This window comes from Nylanderia fulva, unplaced genomic scaffold (genome assembly GCF_048542155.1).
Source record: "Nylanderia fulva isolate GAGA-0341 unplaced genomic scaffold, ASM4854215v1 Scaffold65, whole genome shotgun sequence".
Lineage (NCBI taxonomy): Eukaryota > Metazoa > Arthropoda > Insecta > Hymenoptera > Formicidae > Nylanderia > Nylanderia fulva.
In genome coordinates, this window is record NW_028190753.1 from 261,249 (window position 1) to 282,648 (window position 21,400).

General features: G+C 33.6%; 2 protein-coding genes and 1 long non-coding RNA gene across 7 annotated transcripts in view; 1 reads left to right on the forward strand and 2 right to left on the reverse strand.

Moving 5' to 3' along the window:
- Positions 1-4,128: 4,128 nt before the first annotated feature.
- On the reverse strand, positions 4,129-4,540 carry LOC146720630 (uncharacterized). Its single transcript, XM_085488186.1, has 2 exons — positions 4,475-4,540; positions 4,129-4,386 (listed from the first exon to the last, which is right to left on the reverse strand). Exons 1-2 carry the CDS (start codon positions 4,538-4,540, stop codon positions 4,129-4,131), a joined length of 324 nt encoding a protein of 107 aa, XP_085344312.1.
- Positions 4,541-12,515: 7,975 nt separating this feature from the next.
- LOC114931315 (uncharacterized) overlaps positions 12,516-21,400 on the forward strand; it is a 45,465-nt gene continuing 36,580 nt past the window's right edge. For 2 of the 5 annotated variants that reach the window (XM_085488204.1, XM_029303290.2), the window contains exons 1-5: positions 12,516-12,609; positions 16,387-16,575; positions 16,783-16,908; positions 18,947-19,154; positions 19,549-20,024. In XM_085488204.1, coding sequence (XP_085344330.1) covers positions 16,555-16,575; positions 16,783-16,908; positions 18,947-19,154; positions 19,549-20,024 — 831 coding nt within the window. In that variant the 5' untranslated portion in view covers positions 12,516-12,609; positions 16,387-16,554. The remainder of the gene's footprint in view (positions 12,610-16,386; positions 16,576-16,782; positions 16,909-18,946; positions 19,155-19,548; positions 20,025-21,400) is intronic. The other 3 variants (XM_085488203.1, XM_029303291.2, XM_085488205.1) reach the window with 3 other exon arrangements.
- Positions 14,331-15,198, reverse strand: LOC146720631 (uncharacterized). The gene is made up of 2 exons (XR_014926000.1): positions 14,893-15,198; positions 14,331-14,776 (listed from the first exon to the last, which is right to left on the reverse strand). It is a non-coding gene; the product is annotated as an uncharacterized LOC146720631 (long non-coding RNA).

Sequence of the window (21,400 nt, forward strand, 5' to 3'; positions counted from 1 at the left end):
AGGTGATAGTTTTAAATTTAAAGGTTTTTAGATCATATGTACATTTGATTAAAAAACATGAATAAAAAATGAAACAATATCTATTACTTGTTAAATGTTTTAATGTTTATAGTTCTTGCATCACATTATATCTCTTTTTTCCATTGCACTTACATTCTTATTCTAAATAACAAAAATAAAATAAAATTACAAAAATAAAATAAAATTCTTATTCTATTATTAATGTCTTAATTTGTGTAACAGTCTTAATTAAAATAAAATAAAAAATAATAATAATGAACACAAAACATAACACAATATTAAGTTTGGTAGAATATCCCCTCAGGGGCACTACAGATTCATCCCTGTAGTGTACGGGTGTCGCAATCCCGAGGTACCCGAGCTGGAGTGTGTGCGAAGGATGAATGAGGAGTGATGGGCGTGCAGGCCCTAAAAAGGACTTGTCCACTGCACTAGGTGAAGGAAAACACCGAAGATAACACCCGGGGGGGAGGCCTCGTTAGCTGAGTAAGGCAACCTCCTAAGGGGAAGGAAAACCCCCGACAGAAAAAAACCAATTTCTTCTTTTCTCAATATGAATAGGTCCAAAGAAGAAGCGAACGTCCTGGGTTCGGATGCCAGGAACCGGCGTGGGGGGGGGGGGGGTGTAGGCCTGGCTCCCTCCTCGTCGTCATCGAGCAACGGGTCGTCTGCGGATTTGTCGACTGGGTCCGCAGACTGGAAGGCTACAGCGTCGAGGAAGATTCGCGACGAGGTAGATGAGATGTTCATCATGCTTGCCGTGAGATGGGAGGATTTGGGTCCGAATGACGACCCAAAAGAGCTGGCGGAGGACATCCACCGCTTGCTCCGGGATGAAGAAATTCGTGAGTATCACTTCATCGGCTTGTACTACAGGCTGGTTAAGTATACTGAGAATTTTTTGCGAAAATGCATGCGCGGTGGGACCTCCTTCTGTGGCCGCCATGATTGCGTGCAATCACTTGATCCTATCGATCTGAGTGGTTCTTCGGCGGTTTTGAGTAATGACTCGATGAGTGATTACAGTGATGGATGTATCGGCTCTCAGCTTCTCCCCTCCCCTGAAAGGTTGAGGGGGGTTAGTGACGAGGAGATGGAGATTGGTGAGCCGTCGTTTGTCACGGTCATGTCACCAAGCCCTCCTAAAGCCAGAGTGAGTAGACGTGATAGGGACGACTCATGGGCTCCCGACGACATGAGGCTGCTTAAAGGTCGGAAGCAGTACCCGCGGAAAACAGTAGGTAAGTCCACAAAGCGTAAGAGAGGGCGACCGCTTAAAACGGGGGACTACGCAAATCTCGCCCAAGAGAGGGAACGCCTTAATGCCGCTGAAAGGGAGGCATTGAGGCTAGAGTATGCGCGAAGGGTGTTGGACCCTTCTTTCGGTCCAACCCTTACTGCTGTGGGTTTGGAGAACGCACCCACAGACGCGGCGTTTACTGAGGAGCTCCAGAGTATTACTACTCTGGAGCTTCGTAGATTAGGAGAGACCTTCGTCACTCAAGTGGAGAGGGTGGCTGGGCAGCCGGGCCTTGTGGAATGCATGGCCGAGACGCTCCGAGCCTCCTCGAGGAAGCTGAGTGGCGTGATAAGAGAAGTAGTTGGTCGTACATCCACCGTCGACCCGAGGATGGACGCGCTTCGGGATGAGAACCGGGGCCTTAGAGGGCAGATCTCGGCCTTGGAGAGGGAGGTTGACCGCCTATCCGGGGAACTTGGCTACCTGCGGTCGATGTTTCCCAAGTTCGAGGAATTTTTATACGGGAAGAAGGGTGCGAGGAAGAGACCCCCTCCACCATCTTCTTCGGAGGGGTCTCCGCCAAGCGCAATGGCGATTTTGACGGCTCCTGATGTGGAGGATCGCCCAGTCATGGAGTCCGACTTGGCGTCCCTTCTCGACCGTCGCTTCGGCGACTTGAGGGACGACATGTCGGTCGCTGTTAGGGCCGCTGTTAGGGCGGAACTTGCGGTGCGGGCTGGGGCTGCGTCCCCTCTGGGGGAGGTGGTTCCCATGCGTGGGCCGTCCGCGGGTAGGAGTGGTTGCGCTGTTGCGTCTAGGGTCTGCCCCTTGCCTGGGGGCTCCGCCGCCTCCGCCTTGGCGGAGGTTTTGGCGGATGCCCCTGGTCCTGGGGCCTCTAAGAAGAGGAGGAGGCGTCGTGGGCGCGACAAGGTGGTTCCTAAGGAGAGGCCGGTACCTGATAGGAAAGAGAAGAGAGCGCGTCTCCCTTCTCGCCCCTCCCCTGCGTCGGTGGTTTCACTGACGATTTTGGGGGATGAGGGTGGGGATGAGACGTATGCGGCGGTACTTGCAAGGGCAAACAAGGAGGTGGATTTACCTGGATTAGATATCAGTGATATTCGGTTGCGCCGGGGAGTCACGGGTGGCTTCCTGGTATCCGTTCCGGGTAGGGACTCTAGTGCGAAGGCGGATGCCTTGGCTTCTGACCTTCGTAGAGTTTTTAGAGGTAATGATAGGGTGAGGGTTGGTCGTCCCTCGCGTACGGATGAGGTTCGTGTTCGGGGGGTGTTGCCGTACATGACCAGGGATGAGATCCTGGCGGAGGTTGCCTCTACGTGTGGTTGCTCGATTGGTGACCTCAAGGCGGGCCAGATTCGGTTTCCCTCGAAAAGAGCTGGCATTGGAACCCTGTGGCTTCGTTGTCCGGCAGGGGTAGCCAGAAAATTAGTTTTGGAGGGCATCAGGATGGGGTGGGCGAGGATGACGGTCGAGTCGTTGCCTCGCCGCTCCATCCAGTGTTACAGATTTCACGCCTTTGGACATACGTCTAATAGGTGTCCATCTGAGGAGGATAAAACCTGCCACTGTTATCGGTGTGGCAAGGAGGGACATGTGGCTGCAGTTTGTACCGCGTCGCCTTATTGTTCGGGATGTGCGAAGGCCGGCAGGTCTGCGAATCATCGTGCGGGATCTGGTGCCTGCAAGAGCAAGTTTGTTCCTCCTCGTAGGTTGGCTGGCGATCGGGAGTCTACTCCCAGCAAGCGACGGCAGGTCTCCGGGCGCCCGGATGGGGTCTCACAGGAGAGAAGCCCGGTTTTGGGTACGATCGGTAGGGTGGAGGAGAGGTTGAATGTGTCGGCTGCCTCCACCTATCCTCCGACGGAGTTGATGTCGGAATAAATGCCGTCCCTGTTCAGTGTCGTTATGTCTTTGGTCGTAGTGAGTAGCGGTGGGTGCGGGGGGTTGCCGAGGAGGGTGCCGAGAGGTGACTCTGCGGTCCCCCTGTCCCGCCAAGTCTATGTTGTAGTAGGTAGCGGTGATTGGTGTTGAGAGCCGGGGAGGTTGCCGTGAGGTGGCTCCGCGGCCTTTTCACCTACGCCAAGTTTATGTAGTCTTAGTTTTGTTTGTCCTTCGTTCATAGGTGGGAGTAACAACCCTCCCACCTTCACTGTGGTCGGCCATAGTGCCTCGCTGTTGGCCCCTAGAGGGCTGGGCCTGTGGCCCTTACTCGGTCTATGTTGTGGATGTGTACATGTCTGTCCACGTAGTTGGTGACGTCCTGTGACGTTTAAGTGTGGGGTGGGCGGCTGCGGCCGTCTCACTTTCCGGGTTCGGCTGGGAGAAGGGTGGGGGCCCCGATCCCATTGCACGTCGACTCTGGGAAGTCCGGGGGGAGCTAGTAGCCCGGCTCCCTCCGATGCCCTTAACCGGGCAAGGGAATGTCCTCTCTGGGGGGATACCTGTAGTATCCTCTCAGGGGATGTGTCCTCCAAAAAGGACGCCGGTCGGGTGTCCACCGTGATGTAATGCGTTAGCGGTTCCGCGGTGGACAACACCCATACGACCAGGGGCTTCAGTCAGGTTTTAGGTCGGTACCCCGTCCGATAGTCCTTCGGGATACTACGGACGGGAATCCACCACGAAGCCTCCTGGCCCTCCCTCAGGGGTCAGGACGGCGAAGTTTGGTTTAGGCAAATTTCCTGACTTAAAAAAAAAAAAAAAAAGTTTGGTAGAATATTTGGAAATAATGCAAATACTTTGGTACAATATTTGGAAGTAATGCCGTTTACTCGGCTAACCCTGAAGGGGTTTACATATATATAAATGTATATTATTACTTATTCGTTGAAAGTATTTGGAATGTTATATTATTCACTTTTCTTTTCGTAATATTTCTCACAAAATTGTTTAAACAATTCAAGTTTTTCTCGATGTCTTTGTTCTCTACCTTCTTCTTTCTTTTCATGTATTTCCTTCAAAGTGTCTTCGACACTTCGATTCTTATTAGAAATCTTCTTTTTCTTAGCATTTGTCTCTTTATCAGAAACGTTTTCTTTGGTTTCATTTCCAAGATTAGATAATATTCGTTTCTTGTTTACAACTAGATGTTTGGCGTCCATTAAAACCTATATTTATACACAAATAATGTTAAAATTACAAAATATAATTAAAAATTTATAAGATTGATTACATGATTTAAAATTAAAATTATACCTCAGGTTCTATGCTATCATCTAATCCTACAATTCCTGATAATTCATTTTCATAAGGAACAGTCATTTTACTCCGCCCTGTACTTTTGTTGTTATCGATTGCCTTCTTCTTTCGTTTCATGATGGTTTTATACCGATTTTCACATTGCAGGGATGTTTTGAACACACCAAAAATATTTTTTAAGTCCATTGCTATTTTCTCCCACATAGTTTTCTTTGTTTTAAATTGTTTCATCGGACCAATCATAACCATGTATTGACCATATTTATCTAGAAGAAATTTCGTTTCACCTTCACTCCATTCTGCCAAATTTTAAAATATTTATATTATTAGACCTTTATTGCATTGATAAATGTTTATTATAATTTATTTACCAATAATCACCAAATTATCTGTCGGATAAAGTTATCTAGAGGTGAAGAAATTGGCCATAAGCAGCACAGTAAAAAATATTATTTGTTTATAATTTCCACAAAAAACAAATATTTACTTTTGCTATTATCAGTCTCGTCTACTTCTAAATTTTCTTGCGATTCCTGAACATTGCTACATCCAGCCTGGGATTCACAATTGTTAGTTTCTGGATCGGGATGATCGTAATTAATATGATTCAATATAGTCTTATATGATCCAACAATTCCACAGAAACTGCACGCGACATTTATTTTTTCCATTATGAAAATGTTTTCAATCCTAAATGAATAATATCAAATATTAGTAAAAACTCAAAGATTAGATTAAAATTTTTTTATTTGTGCCATTGCATGTAATAATTTATTGCATGTAAGTGTGTACAATTATTGATAAATACGTGATATTCTTGATCATCTTCTATATTTAATTACATATAATAAAAATCATTACTTAACTGAACACAAGATGTCGAGGTTACTTTTTCGTTCTTCCCGGAATCTAGTCAACTCAAGTGACACTGAAAATTTCGGCGTGTTCTTTTTCACCTGCACTATTCAGTGCAACCTATGGAACTTGTCCAGTGTTCGTGTGAACTGAGTGCGCACTGGTGCGCACTAACTTTTTCCCAATCGAAAACGCTATAAGATAGCAATAGAAAACCGATGGGAGGACATCTCACAATTTACTACGTTTAACCTTGCGCAGTTTTTACACGCAATCGACACTGTTATTTGCTCAACTAGTTTTGTTTTCGACGGTAAATTTTACGAACAGATTTTCGGTTCTTCTATGGGGTCTCCTTTGTCTCCAATTTTGTCCAACATGGTTATGGACGATTTGGAATCATATTGTTTGCGTCAATTGGATTTCGAACCTTCTTGTTATTTTAGGTACGTCGATTATATTTTTTCAATTATTCCGAAAGGAAAAATAGAGAATATGCTTAGGATTTTCAATGATTTTCACACTCGACTTAAATTTACATTTGAGTTAGAAAACAATTGTTCTCTGAGTTTATTGGACACAAATGTTATACGTATTGGTGGTAGATTAATGACGAATTGGTTCCGTAAACCTACGTTTTCAGGTCGATATATAAATTTTCTATCGAATCATCCAATGAGATATAAACTCAGTGTAATCACAAGCCTAGTGGATAAGACTATTTTACTCGCTGACTCTATGTTTCACGAAGAAAACGTTAATATAGTCAGAGGAATTCTTTGTAATAATTGTTACCCGTTAACGGTTATAAGCAAAAATATTAATAAAAGACATAGAGCGATTAAATTTGGCGGTAATCTTAGCTCATTAAACCGCAATAAATTTGATGCGCGAACTTGTATGGTGTTGCCTTACATAAGAGATTTGAGCGAGAATATTACGCGTTGCGTTAATAAAAATGGAGTTGATATATTATATACCGTTCCAAAAAAATTAGACACACTGATAAAAAAAGGAAAAGATAGGATAGACAACTTAAAAAGAACCGATGTCGTGTATAAAATAGAATGTGCGAATTGTGATTCTATTTATATTGGACAGACAAAGAGACATTTAGAAACGCGCATCAAAGAACATAGAAATAAAATAAGAAAAGACACTACATTGCATTCAGTCGTTAGTTTGCATCGGACTTGCAACGATCATGAGTTCCGTTGGGATTCTTCGGTTATCTTGCATCAAGAAAAACAAACAAGAAAAAGAGAAATTGCAGAAATGTTTTATATAAAAAAACAAAGTAAAAGGCATTAATTTGCAGAAAGATACGGAGAATTTTAGTAGGATTTATGATCGTGTTCTTGACGCTATTTAAATTGTTTTTACTTATCTATTTATTTATTTGACTTTGTTATGAGGTTTTAGATTGCGAAAGACACATTAGTTTTGTTTCGATTTTTTTAACAATTAGTAACTAAGATTCTTGCTAGCTGTTAACATCTATTTATTCCATGCTTACTACCGTCAATTCTACATTGTTCATTAAAACAATTGTGAATATTGTGGGTGGTATGCAGTGAACTTGATTTACTGTACTAATTTAGTATGCATTTACGTTTGGTATGTAACATATTTTTGTATATGAATTTATAATTATTTGTTGCGATGAAATGTTTGTATTAAAATTATAATTATTTTTGTAACTGTTTACAGATCTACTTGAAAAAGGCTGCAATAACAGCCAAAACGTTGTAATTTAACTAATTATTTATAATAAATGATTGCCAGTTTGGTCGTCTTTTACCATTGAGGAAAGATTTTTATTAATTATTACTGGCGAACTTTAAAGATTATTATTTGATACATAAGTAAATATGCAATTTATACATACAATCCGAAGTCTAGTTATTATTATTCAGTCAGAAATGGTTCGAATCGACGTCGATTTGATCTATCAATTGTGTAACTTTTTCTAAAGTGAAAACGTGAAAAGTGAAAAATTTCCGCTAATCACGCATTAATTTTAAAATAAAATCAATGTGTGATTGGAAGAAATTTTTCACTTATTCTCACGTTTTTACTTTAGAAAAAGTTACACAATCGATACCTTAATGAGTATATCATTAAAAATATGATATTAAATAATAATTATAATTTTATACTAATTTCTAAATGTGATTGTATTAAATATTATTCTGTGTTCAATAATTTTATATCTGCGCTTGCTGGAAATGTGATTTACGATATCGTATAACGAATTCAATTGGATACACTAGTGCGCACTAAGTGCATATAAAAGTTTATCACACCCAAGTTCACAATGACACAATAAGTATAATTAAAAAAGAAAAATAATTAATAGTAAGAGATTACTAATGTTGCTCAATATAAATAATGATAATAATAATAATAGCTGTTACTATTAATTATTTTACTTTTTTAATTACTTATGTCATTATAAAATTGTGTGCAATATGTGCACTTACTCAGTGCGCACTAGTGCATCCAATCGAATTCGCTATTAGAATTATATTTATATTGTTATAATTTTTTTATAACTAAAAATAATTATAAAAAATACAAAATTATATAATAAAATTGTATAACAATATAATTAAAAAATAATTATTATTATATTATTATTATATTATTATTATTATTATTATATTATTATTATATTATTATTATATTATTATTATATTATTATTGAGAAATTAAGGAATCTGAGAATCTGTATCCTATGTTTGGGATCTCAAGAATTCCCCTTGTACCTCTTTTACTACCCCTGTAAAGAAATAGGCAAGAAAAATATTGGTCCGAAAGTTGGCTAAATCGGGAATCGAACCCGAGACCTTCCGCTTGCCGGGCGAATGCTCTTCCAACTGCTATTCAGACACTTGCGAAACAATACTTTTTTCAATGTTTTCACCCCCAAATTGTTTCGTAAATGTCTGAATAGCTCAGTTAGAAGAGCATTCGCTCGGCAAGTGGAAGGTCTCGGGTTCGATTCCCGATTTAGCCAGCTTTCGGACCAATATTTTTCTCGCCTATTTCTTTACGGGGGAAGTAAAAGAGGTACAAGGAGAATTCTTGAGATCCCAAATATAGGATAAAGATTCTCAGATTCCTTAATTTCGCAATAACATTGCGTTGAGCTCTGTAACCGAGAAGAAGGAGGTGTATTTCGTGTTTTAAATTAAAAGAGCCGACCTAAAAATTCTCATTATTGTATATTATTATTATTATTTTATTTATAATTATTATAATTATTAAGATAAGAGATGTATCTCATCAATTAGTTCGTTATCTCGCCAAGAACGCACCAGTGAATTCACTTTATTTGTTAATTTCTTCAAAAAATCTTTGTCAAATTTTTTATACATGGAAGTATCCGAAAGCAACTTAGTCATGTTATTTATATAATCCTGCCTGTTCAAAACTATCGTGATCTGACCTTTATCAGCCTTGGTGACTAATAAGTCTCTATTTTTTCTGAGTTTTCTTGTCTTAAATCTTTACCTTTTTTTATCTCTTTGTACTACAGATATGTGGATAACATTTTTGCCATTGTTCCGAGGGATTGTATCAATGATATTTTAATTCAATTTAATAATTATCATCCTCGTCTGCAATTTACATACAAAATTGAAATTAATGACTTAATTAATTTTTTGGACACAACCATCATTAGGCAGAATCACAATTTAATAACTAATTGGTATAAGAAATCGACTTTTTCTGGTAGATATATATTTTTCTTAAGTTACCCCCACAAATATAAAGTTAGTACAATACTTATTGTTAGTCTCACGGATAGAGCTATATTATTTCGAACAAACAATTCCATACACACAACATTCAATTAATAAAACAAATTCTTCATAATTATTGTTATCCGCCAAAACTGATGAATGCAATTATCAACAAGAGACTCAACTATTTACACTCATCACATGAGCCGATTCCTTCAAATAAAAAAGAATTTGATGCATCGAGAGTAATCGGTTCTGCCTTACATCAAAGGGTTAAGCGAGAGTGTTCAACATATACTGGATGAGTATGGGTTGGTAATTTTATACACGGTTCCGAATAGACTTGACAAGATAATTAGAAAAGGGAAAGACTAACTACCTCCCTACAGAAGAACGAATGTCGTTCATAAGATTTTGTGTAATAATTGCAATTCATGTTACATTGGGCAGACTAAACGCTACTTACTTAGAAACTCAGATAAAAGAACATCATACAGACATTAAAAAGCACGAGAGCAATCATTCGATGATCAGTAAACATAGATCCACTTTTAATCACGATTTCGATTGGTCTTGTGTGAAGATTTTACATAATGAAAGTAATTTAAAAAAAAGAAAAATTGGAGAAATGATTTTTATTAGAAAACATAGGAACTTAATTAATTTGCAGCGAGAGACGGAAAATTTTAATGTAATTTTTGATAATATTTTAAACTTAAATTAACAACTTTGACTTTTTTATATGTTTATTTATTTTTCTAGTTGAGAAGCGACAAACATTACAAGTAAGCGCACAGATCACGTAAGACTAATTTTTATTTAAAGTGTAAGACTTGGCCGTGACCAAGTAAAATTTGGTGCCTTGTGCACAGGTATTTAATTCTAACGGAAAAAATTTTAGTTTCGTTGGGATAACGTACTGTCATCCGCGATTTGGCTTTTATTGCCTGTCTTACACTTTAAATTTATATTTATATTACAGAGCCTTGTTAAACTCTTAACTAATTTTTATATTTGGACACATTATTAATTTATTATATCTCACTACTCACAGCGGTATGACAACAATAATTTCTCGCTTACTAACGAAGAAATTTATGAGATCGGCCAAACATCCCAAAGAGCGATCAATCCGTAAAAAATATACTAACGTTTTGTAATTTGACTTAACACGACATGCACTAATTCAGCGATAAAATTGCGACTTACAATCACTAATGATCATCTACTTTTACTTCCTATACTGAAGAAGACCGCATGCGGTCGAAACGTTTATGTATTGTATTATCTTATATAGAATAAATACTTAGTTTTATATCATCTAATAATGCTCGATTAGTTGGCCTTTTTATATACTATATTTTGCTTTAATCAATAGACGAGCGAATACACGTTTTTGTTTATTTATTTTTGTTTAATTCGTTTCTTTTTACTTTATCCTTTAATAATTGTATCTAAATTTTAACAGTTTACGTTGAGCAGGCAGATGATAAACACTTTAAAATGAGAACTAGACTACAATTTATGTTCTTCATTTTATAGTCACATCAGTATTCTCCTTTGTTTCTTAGTGTTTAGTAAATTTTATTTTTATTAATAAATTTTATTATTGTGCTTTGGCTCTATTGGCCGATTTAGAAAAAAAAACATCATATTTATATTCTTAATATTGAGAGCCGATGAAAATATTTCTTTCTGATTTTATTCACGCCTTGGCCTAATTACGGCATTATTTACTAACATCTACTAAAAGGCAAATGAAAAATATAGAATTGAAAGGATCTGAATAGCTTAGTTGGTAAGAGCAGTCGCCCGGAAAGTGAAAGACGCGGGTTCGATTCCCGCTTCAGCGACTTTTTGGACCTATATTTTTCTTGCCTATTTTCTTCATATGTAAGTTCGAGATTAATTTATATATGGAACTTAGTAATCTCAAACCAAGAGATACAGTTCCGAAGAATTAATTTTTCGCGCTTTGGCTCTATCGACCAATTTAAAATATCATATTTATATTTTTATTATTCTGTTGACGATCATTACCGTGACATGTTTTATGCTGTCTCTCATCTTTTTATTTCTGATAGGTGTCATGAAGATATATAATATTTTAATTCGACAATCATTTGTGAACTTTTGTTATGACTTGATTGTAAGTAATATTATTATACTAGAATGTCGGTTCTGCACTTGCACATTATTATATGCGGTCATTTGAGCAGTTGTTATACTTTTATTTTATTTTTGTTTCTTTAATATTTTTAAAAATTTATTTTTTGTAGTATTGTACACTTGATAAGGACTACAATCACATGGTCGAAATGTCGTGAAGATTAATAAATTGATTTTCGCTAGTTTTGTCGATTATTTGATTTTTCTAAAAATTATATTGTATACCTATATGTAATTATAAAAATAAATAATAATAAATATTGAAACAATCTTTTATTAAAGAAAATGGAAATTACTAGGCCAACTGACAAGCACAAAATTAGTTGTTAATAAAAAAACACATCTTTATTATTAATATCATTTGTAGACGTTTCGACCTAACTAAGGTCTTTATCAATACAAAGTCTAAACAATTCAATAAAGAAACCTAACATTAAAACATAATATAAACAATGCGATCGAGAACATATGGTGTGATCTCGCAAATAATTCAATGGAGAAAGCTATGTCAATTCGAAAACATAGCTTTATGCGAGCCTTTATTTTCTAAATATATGATAAATAAAGATTATTTTATTAATTAAAGTTATAAAATGCAGGAAAAAATTATTGTTATTTGCAATATATAATATGTATATTAACAAATATGTAATTTTGTAAACGCGTTTGCTGCTGGACATAAAAAATGTCAGAATATACAGTAATTTTTTTTTCTAATCACTTTTATTTTTTCCGTGATTCACGCGTTTAAAAAGAAACTCATATTGTTATATCGTAATTCCAGTTATTTTTTGACCGATACGTGTTTATCTTATCACGCGCAAATAAAAATAGGAGGAATATATTTCCATTTGTCATAATTTCGCAATAGGGGCAATATATGCTTCTATTTATCATGACTTCAAAGTCATGAAAATAATTTTTAAGTAGAAGTGTGTGTGTGCGCGCGCGCGTGTGTGCATGTGCGTTGCGTGCGTGTACATGGGTGTGTGCATGTGCATGGTCGTGTGGATGTGCGTGCGAGCGCGCGCGCGTATGTGTGTGTGTGTGTGTGTGTGTGTGTGTGTGTGTGTGCAGATATTGTTATATATATTTGCAAAGCCATTAGTCGAACTAGTGGGGGCAATATTTTAGCATACATGTTATAACATTACTGATAATAAATAAGTTCTTTCTTTTGCGTATGAGTAATTAAAGAAGTAAAAAATTAACATTATCTTATAAATAAATGAATTATTATCGTACATATAAAGTTCAATCTTCTAAAGCCATTAGTAAGAATATTGTTAATAATTCGTGATATTTTTTCCACGTTTCGGTATTTCATATTATTATATTATTTTGTGTAATATGATTATTGTAAGTATTTGATTTTATTTTAGATATTTTTGACACGTAAATACACATTTTAATTTTCATATGACAAAATATCTACAGGATCTATAAAATACGTGGTACCAAATTTTAAAAGTAAGAAAAAGTATGCTAAAGCGTATCCTTTAAGATAAAAATAAAATTGCAATAAAACTATTTGCGAAATGACAAAGAAGGTTGTTAAAAAGTACCAACTTTGGCCCCCAAATATGTAAGTAAAAGGAATAATGTTTTTTGTAGATTTTGATTTCTTGTATATGATAAAACTATAAAAAATATCGTGGGGTTTAGGGAACACCTTCAAAATTGAGCAACAACATATGTTTATAGAAATTCGGATGAAACTATCACAGAACATATCCATGTACTTTTTTTTAAAGAAGAGTGAAAAAGAAGTGCATTTTATAAAGCCAAAACAATCTAATAATAATTAATAATAATAATAAAAATATTAGTTTACAAAAAATATTTTTTCATTATTTTAAACAGAAGAAGACATTTTTTATATATTTTTGATGTTAAAAAAATGCAAGCCAATTTTTACTAGCAGTATTTTTTATTTCGATATTTTACTTTTTAGTCATAGGTCTGAAAAATTAAAACTAGGAATAACTCCTTATATAAAGCACCATCTCTATATGAGTAATCCTCAGATTTAACTTTTTATAACATAATTATGAAAAGTAATATATTGAAATAAGAATAATACATTTTATTGGGCATGAAAAATACATGACACCTGACACCTGATTAGAATTTCCAGATAACGTTAACTTTTTTTGTAAAAAAAATCTTAAATATAGCAAAACAGCCATTTATTGCATATTAAATCTCAATTATTGGCTACATGCATCATGAAAATTTTAATAAATACATATTGTTGGTCAATTTTCAAAGTATTCCTTAAACCCCATAAATATTTTTATAGTTTTATCGTATTAAGAAGGTCAAAAAATACAAAAAACACTTCGTTTTATTTACATTTTTGGGGGCCAAATTTGGTACTTTTCTAACATACTTTTTTTTTATTCATTTGAAACTATATTTCTTTGTTAACAATATACGTTAAACATAAACACAATTGATCATTATTTTATATTGCAAATTAGAAATTGAAAAATAGTAGTAAGTTGTACGGTTTACAATACAAGTTAGCGAAATTGCACCCATGAGTTTTAAATTATACCTCTAACAATAAAATTAGTAAATTGTAACAAAAATAAAGCCTTATATTCTACAAAAGTACTCAGTTTACAATAAAATATATATACCTATAAAAATGTCACGTTTATTAATAACATATTTTCAAAAAATTAGTTAAAAATATTTTTTGTATTACAAAAATATAAATATTTTGTCAATATAATAAATACTGATCTTCTCAAAAAATATTAAAAATGCGCTAAGTACACCCGCACCAGTGAAAAATTAAAATTGCAAATCTATATAGAGGTGTATAATTATAGCGCTTTTCCAATTGCAAAATAATTTTTATGACAGTTTCTTTGATTGTTCATATTAATATAATAAAAAAAGCTAATGCCTAAGTAAAAATATAAATTTAGTAAATCGTACTAGTACGATATGCTAGAAAAAAAATTAATGGTACATTTAATTAAAATTTCATTGCTTTTTCTCAAAGTAAATAAATAAATAATCTTAAAACATATTTTGCCTATGATAAATTATTAAATTAAGGCCATGTGTAACGAGCAATACGATATTATTTTATTATTGAGAAGAAAATTCTTAATTTGAAATAATAATTATACAAACGTTTCGAGCTCTACTTGCTCCTCTTCAGTGCGCAAAAAAATAGTGATAATAAATAACGATAATAAATAAATACATAAAATTCTAATAAAAAATCCGCAATACATAGTCAATATAAGTTATATAGTTGAGTCATAGTTAAAACGCAAAATATATTTACAATGAATTGAGACCATTAAAATAGTTCAACAAAGTAAGAACCCAATTAGAAGCAGAATGATTCGTCCGGTTATTCATAAAATATATTAGAATTATTAATAAAAACTTGGAGTGACACTTATACATTACTCCAAATGAACCACTTATCGTTATTTGACGAAAGTCCCTTGATCTGGCAATGATTATGTTCATCCTCTCCAAATTATTTGATATTTGTTAACTGAATTTAAAGAATTTATTCAATTGTAAAATAGGATTCCACTAATGTGTATGTGAAAAAAAGATTAAAAATTATAAATTAAACTAACTACTAAAATATTGAACCTTTATGCTTACAAATTGTTCCGAATAACTTGAGATGACGATGCTTCTAATTGTTGTTGGTCTTATTGTTAGTACTTGACTGTTGTCTAGTCTTTTAAAAAGTCGAATAAATAGGTGTCAGATCTCACAAAATAAACATTTACATAAGTCTAAAAATTCGATATTTCTTCTAGAATGTCGAAATACGCGTTGTTAAGCAATTCGGTGTCTGTGTTATTATTTATACCATGCCTTTGTTCCTTGATGTGTATCATTTCCGAGATAAGTCTTTTATAATAATTAGATTCAATATCAAGTATTTTAACGTTATCCCAATCAAAAGCATGTTTTTTATCCATAATATGTTCAGAGACCACAGAATGCTTGGAGGAATCAAATTTAATATTATTCATATGCTCTTTTAGTCTAGTGCGTAATTTTCTTTTGGTTTGCCCAACATACGAAGCTTCACAATCCTTACAATTAATTTTGTAGACAATATTTGTTGTAGACAGTATTTTATGAATAACCGGACGAATCATTCTGCTTCTAATTGGGTTCTTACTTTGTTGAACTATTTTAATGGTCTCAATTCATTGTAAATATATTTTGCGTTTTAACTATGACTCAACTATATAACTTATATTGACTATGTATTGCGGATTTTTTATTAGAATTTTATGTATTTATTTATTATCGTTATTTATTATCACTATTTTTTTGCGCACTGAAGAGGAGCAAGTAGAGCTCGAAACGTTTGTATAATTATTATTTCAAATTAAGAATTTTCTTCTCAATAATAAAATAATATCGTATTGCTCGTTACACATGGCCTTAATTTAATAATTTATCATTGTTTTTATTGTCATACGAGCTTGAGCATTGGTATGTGATGTTTTGATTAGGTATTAATTTAGCATTGATATTTTGCCTATTTTGCAATGTTTTCATATGCAGTATTAAATAAAATGAAAAAATACTTTTGTGCAACCGGCGAACAAAAAGTCGCCCTTTACGCACATGATGGGATTTTAGAAAGGGCTTCTTTTCCACGCACCGGTCACACAAAATAACGTAGCCAACATGTGCAGATCGTGCAAATTGTCACACTTGGCTTTGTCTCGTGCGCCAAACTTCCGCACTCTCGGCCGATTTACGATCCCCCGCACTTGTTAGCTAATATACTATAATAATAAGTAATTGTTTATCTTTTTCAATATTATAATTTAAGCACTGAGTGCCGAACACAATACATGAAAATAACACAAAATAAACTTATTAACGTCACTCATCAATAGAAGCCTTAAAAAACAAAACTAATACAACAGCGTTAATATATTAAAATATTTAAACTGTGTTTAAGAAACACAGTAGAGATTCGAATTAACAAACGCTACTATTTGGCATACTCTTTTCCCAGCTATATTTTTAAAATATATACTTAAATATGTGATCAATAACATAATTTTACTTTAAAAACTATCTACCTTATATATTTATACCACATTAATAATCAGTTTTTTTTAGTTAAGTAAAATAAGACGATAAAATAGAACGATTAAATAGGACAAATTGTTTGTAGAACAATTGAATACAATTATTTGTGATTTTGTATATCACCTAATTACTACGTCGGTTTATAATCATATTTTTCACTTTATATTTGGGACATAAAATTTGTATATCTTCGGAGAGATGGCTACAAATAATTTGAGAGTAAGTACAAAAACAGTTGCGCAAAAATATTATAAATAATTTTTTTTATATAATTTTTATATAATTTTTTATATAACGTTTAAATAGCACGTGAGACCGTTAATAGGACGTATAACATATACAAATTAAAGACACAATTGCAACTTTATTGTGATACGCAAAATTATAGTTGTTATTTAAAGTAACAAATTTATTCATCAATTTTAGGATTTTACTATGCAAAATAATATTTATAAAGAAAAAATGTCGCCTTATGTAACTAACAATAAGTATAACAGTCTTGCAGAATTAATATGGGTTAAAATGAAGAACAATGGAAATCAAATTGCACATGTAAGTCAAACTTTACTCGTAACATCAATGTAAAACATTTTAGCAAAGAGAACTTTTTAATTTTTTTATGAATACATAATCAAATTATAAAAGTAAGTCATAAAACAAAAAAAAATATATTTAAAATTGTATAAAATTTATTAGAAACTCAATGATGAAAGTGTTAGATTTGATATATATTATTATTCTCAGATCTATCAAGTTTATATAATACATAAAATAGATATATTGTATTATAGTAAAGCAAAAATTCTCATGTATGCAACTGAGAAAAACCAATAGATAAATTAAATTTTGTTACATTTGCTTAAAGTTTAATTGCAATTTTAGTTTTTATATAATTTTTTTTTATTTTTATGTAACTTTATTCTCGTTGGAATATGAGCACACTAGGCCCTGTCATCGTGGATTAGTTCCTAAATATTCAAAAAGGATAAATATTTACCTTTACACAAACCATTTTAATCGCCTTGACATTGACATATGTTGTCCTGAGTAATAAGGAAAAAGTTTTAGCCATCGCTAATTGTTTATTAAACAATTATTAACTAAAAATTTTTCATTAATTATCTGTAGTTCTTATACACTATATGTACATTTTATATAATTAATTTCTTTATTTTATTTATTTACTATTATTAATTTTACATTTACATTTATTACCAAGGCGAAGGCATGGTCAAATAAAGTTTATACATATAAAATTTAACATAAGTTCACAACTTTTCAGACATAGTGAGGTCCACTCTCATCATCCGGTACTTTCAATGCCAAACGAGATCTATATTTGGAATATTCAATTGGTATTTGCAACTTTAGGTCTTGCAAATATAAAGGTGTTAAACCTCACTTTACGTGAAAAATTGCAAACTCAAGTGAAATTTTCTATTTATAGTTTCTTATACCCATGCTTTCGACTTATTACTATTTACATTCTTTAATAAAATGTTGGCAAATTTCGCCCATTTTTGGGACCTCGAATTTCAAACTTTTTTTCATGGCAAATAGTACTATTAGATGAAACATTAATCTTATTGTCAGTAAAATTTCAAGATGAGCATAGACACGGTTCCGGAGATACAAGGGGTGAAAGTGATAATTTCTAGTCAGGAATGAGAAATTACCACTTTCATTTCTTTATATCTTCAAAACCGTGCCTATACTCATCTTAAAATTTTATTGGAATTAATGTCTCAACATATATTATTTGACATTAAAAAAAATTTGAAATTTGAGGTCCCAAAATTCGACTCTATAAAATGGGCGAAAAAACAGATCTTTTTACCATCACTCTTTTAAATAAAAATTGAGCAATGGTTAAAACCTTCTAAAGGCCACTAAAGGGGATGACCTTGACAACATATGTCAGGGTTAAATAGATTTGTGCGGTCTATATAAAAATAAACATTTACTCAAAAAATTGTTTAAAAGTCAATTTGATAAAATATGATATTTTTTTATTACTTAACAATTTTTGCGTGCAAAATTTGCGCGTTTTATGCATATAAACTGTGTACGAGATTTATCTGAGTTTTGCATGTGAGATATGCTAAGTCGTACATATTGCACGTAAATGGTTAGCTTATATATTATATTATTTGATACCCCAGCAAATCACGTGCAAATGGATATCAAATTGCCAAAAACGTCAGTGATGTGATAATGACAACAATATGCTTGTTGAATGTGCTCATTTTGCATGCATGGTGTATACAAGGTGAACTATTCCTGTGGATGCGCAGTAGCCTAGGACAATCCGACCAATAAGAGCCGTGCTTAAAACAAAAAAGCACGACGTTTATTGGTTGAAAGAAATTACCCGTGCACAATGATTCACCTTGTATACTTCCACCTGATTGCATGCTTATAACAAGATAAAATTGCGCGCAAAGTATGCTAGCATTTGCTATCACTATGACGATGCACTAAGGTTTTGCTTGCGCAGTATGAGCCGCTTTTGTATGCAATAACTAGGTATTTGCGCGCAAAATGTTTTTTGAAATGTATTATAATATGTATAATAGCAATTATTTTATAGTTAGATGCATGCACTGAGAAAGTAGTTACGTATACGGAATTACAAGACAAAGTTGTAAGGTGCGCGTTGTGGCTACGAAAACAAGGAATCAAACCCGGTGATGTTGTCAGTGTGTGTACACATAGTCATCTCAATTCTATTGTGCCCTGCTTGGCAGCAATTTATATCAATGCTATCTTTAATCCGTGGGATGATAGTATGGACCTGCGTAAGTTCTGCTACTATGCAATTAAAAACATTGCTTTATGTTCGATTGAAGATCAGAAAAAATAAAACTTCAATGATAGTGCATGCGCAAATATAATTTTATCAATTTTATATTAATTAAATTTTGTTTATTTATTTATATATTTTAATTATAAGTATATGAGTAATATATATAAATACATATGTAGTATTTATGTTATTTAGAATTTTTATACTTATTATTTGTTTTATGTCTCTTATTTTGACCTAAATTACAACATAGTCAGAAGATTATCAAATTCAACATTTGCGAAATGGGAAGATTTCTTACTTATGTTAGTGATAGCAGAATGTTAGATTCGAAGTCCGATATTTTTCCTCTTATGCTCTAATACTTATGTGCTATTTGTCATTAGAAACAGCATTGCATTTCATGCAACTGACTACTCCGAAAGTGATTTTCTGTAACGAAAAAGTCGTGAACGTTATTTTAAAAGCGACAAAAGAGAACTGCTTCAATCCCAATATTGTGGTTTTTGGCGATCATCCAGACGCAATTGCATTTTCTGACATTTTAAGCATGTACAGCGATGCGGAAGCAGCAAATTTTCAATTTTTCGATCCTGATAACATCAAGCAAACAGTATGCATTATACATACCTCAGGCTCCACTGGAATGCCGAAAGGCGTCGAACTGTCCAATTACGCTCTCTTAATCACCAGCGAGAATAGAATCATGAATGTGACCAATACGGTTTGGTTGTGGTTTATATCACTCCATTTTATCGGCGGAATAGTGATGAACCTAAAATCGATTGTACAAGGCGTCAAAGTGATCATTTACCCAGAATTCGAGGAAGAGATGACGTGTAAACTAATCAAAAAATACGAGGTGAGAATCGTAATGGAGTTAACGGAGAAAATTGCGATGATATGTAAATTATAGATATTCAGGATGTTTAGTGTAAAGATTCGAACAATTTTTTAGACGTTTTGGATAGTTTAAAAAAAGTTTATGTAGTGAAAATTAATCTATTTTATTGCGTAAGCTATCATGCAATAAAAAATATGAAAAAAATGTCACAAAAAGGGTAGTAATAGGTTAAACAAAAGTCAGTAGTTTATGGTATATAGTTTATACAGATTTTATATTTTAATTTGATATAATCGTACGAGAACTGTTTTGTAAAATATTCATTTTTTAATAATCTTACCTCAACACTTTCATAATACAAAATAAAGAAAGTAATCAATTACTCATATATTTATCTCTAGATTTTTTAATAAAGTCTTTGTGACAGATTCAGCTGCTTCTATAAGTTGTAGCAGCGTGGACAGTCTTGGACACTTGAAAAAAAAAACGTTTATCCATTTTATCCTTCTTGAATAATGAAGGTTATAACAAATTGACGTTTTGTTTCACGTGAATTTTGTTACGTTCAAGTTTGTTATATCAGTCGAGAAATGATAAAACAAAAACTATCAACCAATTAAAGCGGGGAGCATACACTTTTGCATAAGCGCATAAGCATATGCATAAAGCGGGGAGCACATACTTTTGCATAAACACTTAAGCGTAAGCATAAAAATCTTGATCGGTCTATAAACGTATGCATAAGAAATTCAACCAATCGAATTTCTTATGCATATGCTTATGCGCTTATGCAAAAGTGTGTGCTTCCTGCTTAAGAAATTTGATTGATTGAACATGCTTAAAAAATCCGATTGGTTAAATTTCTTATGCATACGTTTATAGACCAATCAAGTGTGTGCAAAGTGTGTGCTCCCCACTTAACCATTAAGAAAGAAGGTTTTTTTACGCACTAGTGCGGTAAAGTAACTCGCATATTACTGCACTAGTGCGGTAAAGTAAATCATAAAGGTGCTTTTCTCGCACCCCATGGAGAACAGGAAAGTCAATTTGACGTCATATTGACTAAATTTGACGTCATATTCACCAAAAAATGACATAAATTTAGTCAATATGGCGTCAAATTGACGCCATTTTGACTTTTCTGTCTTCCTTGGACTAGTGGTGGTAAAGTAAGGCATACATTGAATTATAGTTCAGAAATAAGCCATTTTCCGCACACTACACTGCAATCGAAAATCGAACTTTCGCGACAAGCATTGCAAAAAGTTTATGCTTTCTTTTATTTTATAAATAAATATATATATGAATTGTTTTTGGAAAATATTAAAATATCTTGCATATACTGTTATAATTAATATCTAAGAAATATTGATTGTATAACATTTATATATATA